The 14,812-nt window shown below is 51.8% G+C and overlaps 1 protein-coding gene across 7 annotated transcripts in view; it reads left to right on the top strand.

Moving 5' to 3' along the window:
- The window catches only part of nisch (nischarin), a 51,881-nt gene that overhangs the window by 16,601 nt on the left and 20,468 nt on the right, over window positions 1-14,812 (top strand). For 6 of the 7 annotated variants that reach the window (XM_031899903.1, XM_031899901.1, XM_031899900.1 and 3 more), the window contains 2 exon segments: window positions 4,837-4,930; window positions 12,125-12,231. In XM_031899903.1, coding sequence (XP_031755763.1) covers window positions 4,837-4,930; window positions 12,125-12,231 — 201 coding nt within the window. 7 annotated transcript variants of the gene reach the window in all.

Here is a 14,812-nt window from a genome sequence, read left to right as displayed (position 1 = left end):
TCAGTAAATATTACATCCTTTCCCTTGAGCCGCCATTTAGTGATGGGCTGTGTGCTCCCTCAGAGATCAACTGACGGGAAGTGATGCAGCTCTAACTGTAACAGGAAGTAGTTACATAGTTACATAGGGTTGAAAAAAGACCATTGTCCATCAAGTTCAACCCATCCGAGTAAACCGAGCACACAACCTATACTAACCAATCTATACACTCACATACATAAACTATATATACACCCACTAGTACTAACTGTAGGTATTAGTATCACAATAGCCTTGGGTATTCTGCTTGTTCAAAAACTCATCCAGGCCCCTCTTATAGGCATTAACAGAATCTGCCATTACCCCATCACTAGGAAGGGCATTCCCCAACCTCCTCACTGCCCTCACCGTGAGGAACCCCCTACCCAACATCCCCCGGCAGGGCATTCCCCAACCCCCTCACTGCCCTCACCGTGAGGAACCCCCTACCCAACATCCCCCGGCAGGGCATTCCCCAACCCCTTCACTGCCCTCACCGTGAGGAACCCCCTACCCAACATCCCCCGGCAGGGCATTCCCCAACCCCCTCACTGCCCTCACCGTGAGGAACCCCCTACCCAACATCCCCCGGCAGGGCATTCCCCAACCCCCTCACTGCCCTCACCGTGAGGAACCCCCTACCCAACACCCCCCGGCAGGGCATTCCCCAACCCCCTCACTGCCCTCACCGTGAGGAACCCCCTACCCAACATCCCCCGGCAGGGCATTCCCCAACCCCCCTCACTGCCCTCACCGTGAGGAACCCCCTACCCAACATCCCCCGGCAGGGCATTCCCCAACCCCCTCACTGCCCTCACCGTGAGGAACCCCCTACCCAACATCCCCCGGCAGGGCATTCCCCAACCCCCTCACTGCCCTCACCGTGAGGAACCCCCTACCCAACATCCCCCGGCAGGGCATTCCCCAACCCCCTCACTGCCCTCACCGTGAGGAACCACCTACCCAACATCCCCCGGCAGGGCATTCCCCAACCCCCTCACTGCCCTCACCGTGAGGAACCACCTACGCTGCTTCAAATGGAAACTCCTTTCCTCTAATCTAAAGGGGGGGCCTCTGGTGCGCTGGGAAAAAAGAACATCCCCCAACTGCCTATAATCCCCTCTAATGTACTTGTACAGAGTAATCATGTCCCCTCGCAAGCGCCTCTTTTCCAGAGAAAACAACCCCAACCTCGACAGTCTCACCTCATAGTGTGGGAGAAAAAGGCAGAACTCTGCCCATTCATTGGCTGATGGGGCCTAGCATGTATGTGTGCCTTGGCTTGTTTGTGTGCACTGTGACTCCTATGATCCCAGGGGGCGGCCCTTAGTACATAAAATGGCAGTTTCCTATTTAGGATTAGCCAATGGCACCTACTGCTAAATAAGTATATTTATATGGAAATGGATTATTTAGATGGAGCCGGGTTTTACATATGAGCTGTTTATAGAATATATTTTTATAGAGACCTACAGTGTTTGGGGTGTAGTTTCCCTTTAAGCGCAGCATGAAGAGACCCAGCTTGGCCGGGGGTTGTGCAGCCCAACAATTGTCTCATACAGATACGGTGCCGACGCGCCAATAAGGGCCCCACTGATATCTGCCCAATGTCAGGGAAACTGAAAGTCACATTCTACTTCCTGGTTCCTGCGAGCACCGCTAGAGCAAGTCAGCAGCCCCCAAACTCTCTCACAGGCTCTGCCTTTAAGTAATCCCTTTAGGGCCCTTAGTACTTAAAATGGCAGTTTCCTATTTAGGATTAGCCAATGGCACATACTGCTAAAAATATATTTGTATGGAAATCGTTTATTTAGATGAAGCAGGATTTTACATATGAGCTGTTTATACAATATATTTCTATACAGACCTACATTGTTTGGGGGTATAGTTTCCCTTTAATGGAACAATAATCCCAGGTTCCTTATACAGTGACATTATCTATTGTGTTTCATCATCTCCGCCTCCATTTAGCAGCGGGCGTGGCAATCTGTCCCTTATATGATTAACTCCCGCCCCTTTCCATATTGTCTTCCTACCTCTCCTCCTCCCCTCCCACAGCCACTCCTCCCTCCCAAGGAGTGTACCCCGCAAGGAAGAGGGGGATTGAGTAGGAGTGTACCCCGCAAGGAAGAGGGGGGGATTGGGTAGGAGTGTACCCCGCAAGGAAGAGGGGGGGATTGGGTAGGAGTGTACCCCGCAAGGAAGAGGGGGGGATTGGGTAGGAGTGTACCCCGCAAGGAAGAGGGGGGGGATTGGGTAGGAGTGTACCCCGCAAGGAAGAGGGGGGGGGATTGGGTAGGAGTGTACCCCGCAAGGAAGAGGGGGGGGGATTGGGTAGGAGTGTACCCCGCAAGGAAGAGGGGGGGATTGGGTAGGAGTGTACCCCGCAAGGAAGAGAGGGGGGGATTGGGTAGGAGTGTACCCCGCAAGGAAGAGGGGGGGGGATTGGGTAGGAGTGTACCCCGCAAGGAAGAGGGGGGGGGATTGGGTAGGAGTGTACCCCGCAAGGAAGAGGGGGGATTGGGTAGGAGTGTACCCCGCAAGGAAGAGGGGGATTGGGTAGGAGTGTACCCCGCAAGGAAGAGGGGGGATTGGGTAGGAGTGTACCCCGCAAGGAAGAGGGGGGGGATTGGGTAGGAGTGTACCCCGCAAGGAAGAGGGGGGGATTGGGTAGGAGTGTACCCCGCAAGGAAGAGGGGGGGATTGGGTAGGAGTGTACCCCGCAAGGAAGAGGGGGGGGGATTGGGTAGGAGTGTACCCCGCAAGGAAGAGGGGGGGGGATTGGGTAGGAGTGTACCCCGCAAGGAAGAGGGGGGGATTGGGTAGGAGTGTACAATATATTTCTATACAGACCTACATTGTTTGGGGGTATAGTTCCCCTTTAATGGAACAATAATCCCAGGTTCCTTATACAGTGACATTATCTATTGTGTTTCATCATCTCCGCCTCCATTTAGCAGCGGGCGTGGCAATCTGTCCCTTATATGATTAACTCCCGCCCCTTTCCATATTATCTTCCTACCTCTCCTCCTCCCCTCCCACAGCCACTCCTCCCTCCCAAGGAGTGTACCCCGCAAGGAAGAGGGGGGATTGGGTAGGAGTGTACCCCGCAAGGAAGAGGGGGGGGGATTGGGTAGGAGTGTACCCCGCAAGGAAGAGGGGGGGATTGGGTAGGAGTGTACCCCGCAAGGAAGAGGGGGGATTGGGTAGGAGTGTACCCCGCAAGGAAGAGGGGGGGATTGGGTAGGAGTGTACCCCGCAAGGAAGAGGGGGGGATTGGGTAGGAGTGTACCCCGCAAGGAAGAGGGGGTATTGGGTAGGAGTGTACCCCGCAAGGAAGAGGGGAGGATTGGGTAGGAGTGTACCCCGCAAGGAAGAGGGGGGGGATTGGGTAGGAGTGTACCCCGCAAGGAAGAGGGGGAGGATTGGGTAGGAGTGTACCCCGCAAGGAAGAGGGGGGGATTGGGTAGGAGTGTACCCGCAAGGAAGAGGGGGGGGATTGGGTAGGAGTGTACCCCGCAAGGAAGAGGGGGGGGATTGGGTAGGAGTGTACCCCGCAAGGAAGAGGGGGGGGATTGGGTAGGAGTGTACCCCGCAAGGAAGAGGGGAGGATTGGGTAGGAGTGTACCCCGCAAGGAAGAGGGGAGGATTGGGTAGGAGTGTACCCCGCAAGGAAGAGGGGGGGGGATTGGGTAGGAGTGTACCCCGCAAGGAAGAGGGGGAGGATTGGGTAGGAGTGTACCCCGCAAGGAAGAGGGGGGGATTGGGTTAGGAGTGTACCCCCGCAAGGAAGAGGGGGGGGATTGGGTAGGAGTGTACCCCGCAAGGAAGAGGGGGGGGATTGGGTAGGAGTGTACCCCGCAAGGAAGAGGGGGGGATTAGGTAGGAGTGTACCCCGCAAGGAAGAGGGGGATTGGGTAGGAGTGTACCCCGCAAGGAAGAGGGGGGATTGGGTAGGAGTGTACCCCGCAAGGAAGAGGGGGGGATTGGGTAGAAGTGTACCCCGCAAGGAAGAGGGGGATTGGGTAGGAGTGTACCCCGCAAGGAAGGGGGGGGATTGGGTAGGAGTGTACCCCGCAAGGAAGGGGGGGATTGGGTAGGGGTGTACCCCGCAAGGAAGGGGGGGATTGGGTAGGAGTGTACCCCGCAAGGATTATATCCTACATAAGAGAGTTCAGCTTTGTAGAACAGCACAGAATGAGGTTCTGAGAAATGTTCCGTTGGGTAGAACCTCACACTATAGAACAGTGCAGTCACTGAATCTGAGGAATGCTCTGTATGGTTGTTGTTACATGTATGTGCTCTGTATGGTTGTTGTTACATGTATGTGCTCTGTATGTTTGTTACATGTATGTGCTCTGTATGTTTGTTACATGTATGTGCTCTGTATGTTTGTTACATGTATGTGCTCTGTATGTTTGTTACATGTATGTGCTCTGTATGTATGTAGCTACACGGAGTACAGAAATGTCACATGTTGGTCTGTGTTTTGTCCACAGCAATGACCAATCCCTGAAGGCTTCTCATTCCTGCGGAGTGGGCAGGACAGCGGGCAGCTAATATGGGCATATGAGACAAGGCCCAGGCTGAGGGCCCGAGCGTCGCTCCCACTGACGGACATTTGTTACTTTCTGTGTTTTAGTTAATTTATAGGCCCTCGGGCCCCTCGCAGTCAGTATTATAATGTACAGAATTAAAGCCACATTGCTGGAAGTGACTGCCTTGGCTGTGTGTGTGACTGGGGGTCTCTCTATGGGGTGTTTGTGCCTGTCTCTTCCTTCCATTTCTCACGCTCTCATCTCTCCCTTTATTTCTTAGATCAATGAGGAATTGCGACCCTCTGCTGCTGGCTCTTCCTCCCCTGCCCGTGCTTCCTCTTCCTCTCTCTCTCGGCCTATTAGCTGCAGCCAAGGTAACTGTGCCCGCCTCTTCCCTACGGTGTCATTGTCTTACTACTGCCCCCATTGTGTGCCTTTTCCTTAGGCTTCTGTGTGTATCTGTGCCCCCCGGCCGGGCAACTTGTATCTGTGCCCCCCGGCCGGGCAACTTGTATCTGTGCCCCCCGGCCGGGCTCATAGTATGTGCAACTTGTATCTGTGCCCCCCGGCCGGGCAACTTGTATCTGTGCCCCCCGGCCGGGCAACTTGTATCTGTGCTCCCCAGCCGGGCTCATAGTATGTGCAACTTGTATCTGTGCTCCCCAGCCGGGCTCATAGTATGTGCAACTTGTATCTGTGCCCCCCAGCCAGGCTCATAGTATGTGCAACATGTATCTGTGCCCCCCAGCCAGGCTCATAGTATGTGCAACATGTATCTGTGCCCCCCAGCCAGGCTCATAGTATGTGCAACTTGTATCTGTGCCCCCCAGCCAGGCTCATAGTATGTGCAACATGTATCTGTGCCCCCCAGCCAGGCTCATAGTATGTGCAACATGTATCTGTGCCCCCCAGCCAGGCTCATAGTATGTGCAACTTGTATCTGTGCCCCCCGGCCGGGCAACTTGTATCTGTGCTCCCCAGCCGGGCTCATAGTATGTGCAACTTGTATCTGTGCCCCCCGGCCGGGCAACTTGTATCTGTGCTCCCCAGCCGGGCTCATAGTATGTGCAACATGTATCTGTGCCCCCCAGCCAGGCTCATAGTATGTGCAACTTGTATCTGTGCCCCCCGGCCGGGCAACTTGTATCTGTGCTCCCCAGCCGGGCTCATAGTATGTGCAACTTGTATCTGTGCTCCCCAGCCGGGCTCATAGTATGTGCAACTTGTATCTGTGCCCCCCGGCCGGGCAACTTGTATCTGTGCTCCCCAGCCGGGCTCATAGTATGTGCAACTTGTATCTGTGCTCCCCAGCCGGGCTCATAGTATGTGCAACTTGTATCTGTGCCCCCCGGCCGGGCAACTTGTATCTGTGCCCCCCGGCCGGGCAACTTGTATCTGTGCCCCCCAGCCAGGCTCATAGTATGTGCAACTTGTATCTGTGCCCCCCGGCCGGGCAACTTGTATCTGTGCTCCCCAGCCGGGCTCATAGTATGTGCAACTTGTATCTGTGCCCCCCGGCCGGGCAACTTGTATCTGTGCCCCCCAGCCAGGCTCATAGTATGTGCAACTTGTATCTGTGCCCCCCGGCCGGGCAACTTGTATCTGTGCTCCCCAGCTGGGCTCATAGTATGTGCAACTTGTATCTGTGCTCCCCAGCCAGGCTCATAGTATGTGCAACTTGTATCTGTGCTCCCCAGCCGGGCTCATAGTATGTGCAACATGTATCTGTGCCCCCCAGCCAGGCTCATAGTATGTGCAACTTGTATCTGTGCCCCCCGGCCGGGCAACTTGTATCTGTGCTCCCCAGCCAGGCTCATAGTATGTGCAACTTGTATCTGTGCCCCCCGGCCGGGCAACTTGTATCTGTGCTCCCCAGCCGGGCTCATAGTATGTGCAACTTGTATCTGTGCCCCCCAGCCAGGCTCATAGTATGTGCAACATGTATCTGTGCCCCCCAGCCAGGCTCATAGTATGTGCAACATGTATCTGTGCCCCCCAGCCAGGCTCATAGTATGTGCAACTTGTATCTGTGCCCCCCAGCCAGGCTCATAGTATGTGCAACATGTATCTGTGCCCCCCAGCCAGGCTCATAGTATGTGCAACATGTATCTGTGCCCCCCAGCCAGGCTCATAGTATGTGCAACTTGTATCTGTGCCCCCCGGCCGGGCAACTTGTATCTGTGCTCCCCAGCTGGGCTCATAGTATGTGCAACTTGTATCTGTGCCCCCCGGCCGGGCAACTTGTATCTGTGCTCCCCAGCCGGGCTCATAGTATGTGCAACATGTATCTGTGCCCCCCAGCCAGGCTCATAGTATGTGCAACTTGTATCTGTGCCCCCCGGCCGGGCAACTTGTATCTGTGCTCCCCAGCCGGGCTCATAGTATGTGCAACTTGTATCTGTGCTCCCCAGCCGGGCTCATAGTATGTGCAACTTGTATCTGTGCCCCCCGGCCGGGCAACTTGTATCTGTGCTCCCCAGCCAGGCTCATAGTATGTGCAACTTGTATCTGTGCCCCCCGGCCGGGCAACTTGTATCTGTGCTCCCCAGCCGGGCTCATAGTATGTGCAACTTGTATCTGTGGCCCCCCCCAGCCGGGCTCATAGTATGTGCAACTTGTATCTGTGCCCCCCAGCCAGGCTCATAGTATGTGCAACTTGTATCTGTGCCCCCCCAGCCAGGGGCATAGTATGTGCAACTTGTATCTGTGCCCCCCCAGACAAGCTCATAGTATGTGCAACTTGTATCTGTGCCCCCCAGCCAGGCTGCCTCGCTGAGGGTTCCTAGGCAAAGCATTGGGTTGAGGGAGCCCATAGGCGCATTCCTTTCTGGCTCTGATTTGCCTGTTGCTCGGGGTGTTACAGTAACGACCTCAGGTCCAACTCCCTCTTCATTTGATTACAAATGTCTGGTATTTAAAGTGTGAACAAATAAAATAAACTCTCTGCTTCTGATTGGCCAAAATAAAAACCCCTTTCTTGTGCTACGTCACCATTAATCTCCCCGTATCACTGGGCTGGGCCAACATTAATCTCCCCGTATCACTGGGCTGGGCCAACATTAATCTCCCCGTATCACTGGGCTGGGCCAACATTAATCTCCCCGTATCACTGGGCTGGGCCAACATTAATCTCCCCGTATCACTGGGCTGGGCCAACATTAATCTCCCCGTATCACTGGGCTGGGCCAACATTAATCTCCCCGTATCACTGGGCTGGGCCAACATTAATCTCCCCGTATCACTGGGCTGGGCCAACATTAATCTCCCCGTATCACTGGGCTGGGCCAACATTAATCTCCCCGTATCACTGGGCTGGGCCAACATTAATCTCCCCGTATCACTGGGCTGGGCCAACATTAATCTCCCCGTATCACTGGGCTGGGCCAACATTAATCTCCCCGTATCACTGGGCTGGGCCAACATTAATCTCCCCGTATCACTGGGCTGGGCCAACATTAATCTCCCCGTATCACTGGGCTGGGCCAACATTAATCTCCCCGTATCACTGGGCTGGGCCAACATTAATCTCCCCGTATCACTGGGCTGGGCCAACATTAATCTCCCCGTATCACTGGGCTGGGCCAACATTAATCTCCCCGTATCTCTGGGCTGGGCCAACATTAATCTCCCCGTATCACTGGGCTGGGCCAACATTAATCTCCCCGTGTCACTGGGCTGGGCCAACATTAATCTCCCCGTGTCACTGGGCTGGGCCAAGAGTAATCTCCCCGTGTCACTGGGCTGGGCCAAGAGTAATCTCCCCGTGTCACTGGGCTGGGCCAAGAGTAATCTCCCCGTGTCACTGGGCTGGGCCAAGAGTAATCTCCCCGTGTCACTGGGCTGGGCCAAGAGTAATCTCCCCGTGTCACTGGGCTGGGCCAACATTATGCTGTGGCTGCACGGTTGCCCATGATTGTGTGTGAGCCCTTGTGGCTTTATGGCAAAACCTACAGAGAAGTTTGTTTGCAGCTTTGCCATGAAGTGAGAATCCCCCGGGGTCCATTACTTTCTCTTGTACTGACAGGGTGGAGATTAAAGTGGAATATGGGATAAGGGTTAGGACTGGGAACATACTGGCCAAACCCAGAACTTTTACAGCCAATGATATAAGAAGATTATCCTTAGCAGGAGGGGGATTGGGTAGAAATGCCCCCAGTAACTGCCCCCCTGGGAGACACTGGGGCACATTATTTGCTCCCAGCTCTATTACAGTTGGTTGTTGTATCTTTCCCTTGCTCCTCCCATGCTGCTGCTGCTGCTAAAGGGACATTTAGGGCTTTTATTTAACTCGTATAAATGTTGGAAGAAAGAAAACTCGGAACCAGAAGAAGAACTGAATGTTTTTCCTTCCCATAAAGAGAAATTTCTGCCCCATACGGATGGGACGGTAACCCCCAGCCGGGGCACAATGTCAATGTGAGGTACAGAAACTCTATACAGCCAATGAGGGGGGGGCCATAGAATGTGGCAGTCGGATAGACAGGGGCCCTCGGGGGGCAGAAATCTTCCAGCTCTGGATCAGAACAAGCAAATCCCAATGTTTCCAGCATTTCCAGCAGGTGTGATTTCTTCATCCAAATGAGCAAAGGTTCCCCCCAGTGGGACACATACCTACGGAGACCCCCAAATAAAGCCGTTCACCCACAGTGCCCCCATTGGTGAGCTAAAAATAAGAATAAGACTACAATAAAAATCATTTTTTCGGTTGCTGGGGTCAGTGACCCCCAATAGCCAGTCGAGGGCATACAAAATAAGTCATAAAACCCAGTTGAAAATGTGCATAAAATAGGGCCTATGAAAGTCTATGTAAGTAATTAGCAATTAAAAGAGCCAGAGGAATGGGGGTTCATGCAGCCAATAGGGACTGATATACAGGGCGGGGGTCTCTGTGCCGATTGGCAGCTTTCCTATATAATAATAGCTGCTTTGTCACTAGGCGACTCCACCGATTGGTCCTTCCCAAATACATGTGACTTGTCGTAACTCCAATGCAAAGCCATTAGGGCCAGGCCCAAACCCTCTCCTGCCCTCCTGTTGGTTGGAAGGGCAAATTACACCCTAGCAACCCCATAGCTACTGTAATGCCAAACTAGAGAGCGGCTCAACAACAAGCTAAATAATGCAGAGACACAAAGGTGAAGACCAACTGCAAATGGGCCCAGAATATCCCCACCTACATTGCACCAAATGTAAGATTAAAGGACAACTTGTCCTTTCTTAAACCAAAGTCCTCGCTTAATTGACAGTTCTAGTGAATCCATCGAGATTTATCTCTGCCTCATCTTGTGCCCTGTCCGTGACTGGAACCCAGGGAGGCAAATTGGCTTCTCAATGAGTACCATGTTAACCCCTTCCTTCCCACCAACACCCAACACTAGGGGTGCACTGAATACACTATTTTTGGATTCAGCCGAACCCCGAGTCCTTCATAAAGGATTCGGCTAAATAACGAACTGAATCCAAATGTACTTGTGTAAATTAGGGTACGGAAGGGTTAAAGATCAGAATCCTGCTGGAAAGGCCGAATCCCGAACCAAAGCCGGGACTCGTCCCTGCCCAACACCGCCGGCGGCCCCTCTGCCTGAAACCCACATACTTCATTCAGCACAGAAGGGCCGTTGGGCTAATGGGAACAGGGAGGGATCAGGGAGGACTCACCCCTCTGAAACGCCTTTCCGTGGGCAAATCTGGGAGTCGCGGGGGGGAAGGCCGACACATCCCCTCAACGTTATGAACGCACAACGTTTCCCCTACAGGCAGCTTTGCATTTGCATTGGAGTTTCCACCAGCGATTCCTATTGGTGCCGATGGAAAGGCGTTTCGGGGGGGGGGGGGGGTTAGTGCCAGCGGTAGCAGAGATCTATTACATTACATTAACATTTATTTATAAAGCGCCAACATATTCCGCAGCGCTGTACAATAAGTGGGTTTCATACATTGGGCATACAGAGTAACATATAAAGCAATCAGTAACCGATACAAGGGGTGAAGAGGGCCCTGCCCAAAAGAGCTTACAATCTACAAGATCTATCATTGGCGACTAACTCGCTCCCTGGACCAACTGGGAAAAACCATTTCCTTTAATCTCCCTGTCATGGAAATAAGAAACTTTCTATTGGTCACTGGCAAACAAGGAGCAAGAAATGGTGTATTTGCACAATGGCAAGCCTGCCTAGAAATGGGTGGGGATTATAGAGAGGGGGCGGGTATAGGGAGGAGTCATTGGGTTCTGTCAGAAATGGTTTTGTGTTTAAAATCCCCTTTAAGCTTTCCCATAATGCAGTGTAGTTGTTGCAAGGGGGGGTTGCACCTAACGCCGTTGCAGTTGCACTTTATTGCATATCAGACACAGTTGCCCCAAATATTTGCAAAGTCCAGTTGGCGTCATTTCTGGTGTTTAGTTTGTGAATGGTGTAAGTGTGCTGCACCCATTGACGCAGGGTGCCCACCCGAGGGAATCCTGGAGTTATTGGCTGGACTGGAGTAGCCCCAGGGTTCCTCTGGGTCAGTAGGTGCTACTGACTGGGAATGGGCTGGACTGGAGTAGCCCCAGGGTTCCTCTGGGTCAGTAGGTGCAACTGATTGGGAATGGGCAGGACTGGAGTAGCCCCAGGGTTCCTCTGGGTCAGTAGGTGCAACTGATTGGGAATGGGCAGGACTGGAGTAGCCCCAGGGTTCCTCAGGGTCAGTAGGTGCAACTGATTGGGAATGGGCAGGACTGGAGTAGCGCCAGGGTTCCTCTGGGTCAGTAGGTGCTACTGATTGGGAATGGGCAGGACTGGAGTAGCCCCAGGGTTCCTCTGGGTCAGTAGGTGCAACTGATTGGGAATGGGCAGGACTGGAGTAGCCCCAGGGTTCCTCTGGGTCAGTAGGTGCTACTGATTGGGAATGGGCAGCACTGGAGTAGCCCCAGGGTTCCTCTGGGTCAGTATGTGCTACTGATGGGGAATGGGCAGGACTGGAGTAGCCCCAGGGTTCCTCTGGGTCAGTATGTGCTACTGATGGGGAATGGGCAGGACTGGAGTAGCCCCAGGGTTCCTCTGGGTCAGTAGGTGCAACTGATTGGGAATGGGCAGGACTGAAGTAGCCCCAGGGTTCCTCTGGGTCAGTAGGTGCAACTGATTGGGAATGGGCAGGACTGGAGTAGCCCCAGGGTTCCTCAGGGTCAGTAGGTGCAACTGATTGGGAATGGGCAGGACTGGAGTAGCCCCAGGGTTCCTCTGGGTCAGTAGGTGCAACTGATTGGGAATGGGCAGGACTGGAGTAGCCCCAGGGTTCCTCTGGGTCAGTAGGTGCAACTGATTGGGAATGGGCAGGACTGAAGTAGCCCCAGGGTTCCTCTGGGTCAGTAGGTGCAACTGATTGGGAATGGGCAGGACTGGAGTAGCCCCAGGGTAACCATATGGTAGGTGAGTGCATTGGGTACTGTGGTGCCCACGCCTGTATGAGGGAAGGCAGTGCCCACCTGTGCCACTCTCAGAAAGATGGCATCCTGGAAACGCTCTGATTGAATGCAATAGGAATGATCTGTGTGGATATTGATGGAGATATTTCTGTTGCCCCTACAGGTGCAGATTCTATAGACCTTTCTTTAGCGAAAAGACTGTCCCCAGGTGGAGCCCAACAGAGTGGCTCTGGGGACCCGGCGGCCAAGCAAGAAGCGGAGAGAGGGAAGGTAATGACAGGGCAGTATGGCGCCTCACTGGCTCACTCATGTGTGCACTCACTCACACTTGCACTCAGTTACGGTGGCTCTCACAGTTGCACTCACACTTGCACTTACTCGCAAATTACCCCCCCAGAATGAATCCGTAACCAACAGTTTATATTATGTTTAGTGACAAACTGGAATATATATCGGTAAATATTGCCCTTTTACCTCCTTTCCCTTGAGCTGCCATTTTGTGATGGGCTGTGTGCTCCCTCAGAGATCAGCTGACAGGAAGTGATGGGCTGTGTGCTCCCTCAGAGATCAGCTGACAGGAAGTGATGGGCTGTGTGCTCCCTCAGAGATCAGCTGACAGGAAGTGATGGGCTGTGTGCTCCCTCAGAGATCAGCTGACAGGAAGTGATGGGCTGTGTGCTCCCTCAGAGATCAGCTGACAGGAAGTGATGGGCTGTGTGCTCCCTCAGAGATCAGCTGACAGGAAGTGATGGGCTGTGTGCTCTCTCAGAGATCAGCTGACAGGAAGTGATGCAGCTCTAACTGTAACAGGAAGTAGTGTGGGAGGAAAAGGCAGAACTCTGCCCATTCATTGGCTGATGGGGCCTAGCATGTATGTGTGCCTTGGCTTGTTTGTGTGCACTGTGACTCCTATGATCCCAGGGGGCGGCCCTTAGTACATAAAATGGCAGTTTCCTATTTAGGATTAGCCAATGGCACATACTGCTAAATAAGTATATTTATATGGAAATGGATTATTTAGATGGAGCCGGGTTTTACATATGAGCTGTTTATACAATATATTTTTATAGAGACCTACAGTGTTTGGGGTATAGTTTCCCTTTAAGCGCAGCATGAAGAGACCCAGCTTGGCCGGGGGTTGTGCAGCCCAACAATTGTCTCATACAGAGACGGTGCCGACGCACCAATAAGGGCCCCACTGATATCTGCCCAATGTCAGGGAAACTGAAAGTCACATTCTACTTCCTGGTTCCTGCGAGCACCGCTAGAGCAAGTCAGCAGCCCCCAAACTCTCTCACAGGCTCTGCCTTTAAGTAATCCCTTTAGGGCCCTGTCATGAAAATGACCTAACAAGTGTAGGCTCAAACACTGGAGAGAAACCGTGTAGCATTCCAGCACTTTATTTAGTCCAATGACATCACACAGCGACAAATCCTTCTAAGAAGTAAAATAGCAAAGAGGCATTTCCAAAGTCCCACAGAAGTAACTCCACAGTCTGAAGAAAATAATGGCCGAAGAGTAACTGAAGGGGTTGATCCGAAGTGCAGGAATCCTTTCCTCTCTCTCTCTGGAGACTGACTCCCAAGCTCTCTTTGGGGCTCTTTTTATGTCCCTGTGGGCCCATTCTCCCAGCAAGCCCCTATTGTTTCTATGCAGGGGTGGGGAGACATATAGGTGCCGGGGTAACTGGATTATCTGCCTATTGTTTCCAATCAGGCCAGGGCAGATGTGTTGGAGCCTTTGGGTATCAGTCCCTAATCTCATCAGAGAGAAATTAAATCAATTCCGCCATTGTTTAAGATAAACCCGTCACAGGCCCCCTTATGTATGGGGGGGGTATAACACAATGTATGGGGGTATACAACACAATATATTGGGGGGAGGGGGTAGCAAAGCAAGAGATGAACTGCTTGGGGGTAATTAGCAATATTTTAAACGACGGCACCTCCTGGATAAAAACTGCATGTTATTCTGTTTATATGTGTGTGTATATAGGTGTATATGTATAGGTATGTATCTAGGTGTGTGTGTATATATAGGTGTATAGGTATGTATATAGGTGTGTGTATATAGGTGTCTATATATAGGTATGTATCTAGGTGTGTGTGTGTATATATAGGTGTATAGGTATGTATATAGGTGTGTGTATATAGGTGTCTATATATAGGTGTGTGTGTGTGTGTGTGTGTGTATATAGGTGTATAGGTATGTATATAGGTGTCTAGGTATGTATATAGGTGTATAGGCATATTTAGGTGTGTATAGGTGTGTGTATAGGTATATATAGGTGTATATATAGGTACATAGGTGTGTTTATATATAAGTGTATAGGTGTGTATATATAGGTGCCTAGGTGTATATATAGTTGTGTCTATATAGGTGTATAGGCGTATATATAGGTGTATAGGTATGTGTATAGGTGTGTGTGTGTATATAGGTGTATAGGTATGTGTATAGGTGTGTGTGTGTGTATATAGGTGTATAGGTATATATAGGTGTATGGGTGTGTGTGTGTATATATATATATATATATATATATATGGGTGTATAGGTATGTATGCATATAGGTGTATAGGCATATATAGGTGTGTATATATAGGTGTATAGGTGCATAGGTATATATAGGTGTATATATAGGTGTATAGGTGCATAGGTATATATAGGTGTATACCGGTGTGTGTATATAGGTGTATATGTATGTATATCGGTGTGTATATAGGTGTGTGTATATATATATATATATAGGTGTATGGGTGTATATATAGGTGTATAGGTGTATATATATAGGTGTATATATAGGTGTGTGTATAGGTATATATAGGTGTATAGGTATATATAGATGTGTGTGTGT

Source organism: Xenopus tropicalis, chromosome 4 (assembly GCF_000004195.4).
Source record: "Xenopus tropicalis strain Nigerian chromosome 4, UCB_Xtro_10.0, whole genome shotgun sequence".
Taxonomy (NCBI): domain Eukaryota; kingdom Metazoa; phylum Chordata; class Amphibia; order Anura; family Pipidae; genus Xenopus; species Xenopus tropicalis.
The sequence above is the reverse complement of the archived record's forward strand: the minus strand, read 5'-3'. Positions and strand labels throughout refer to the sequence as shown.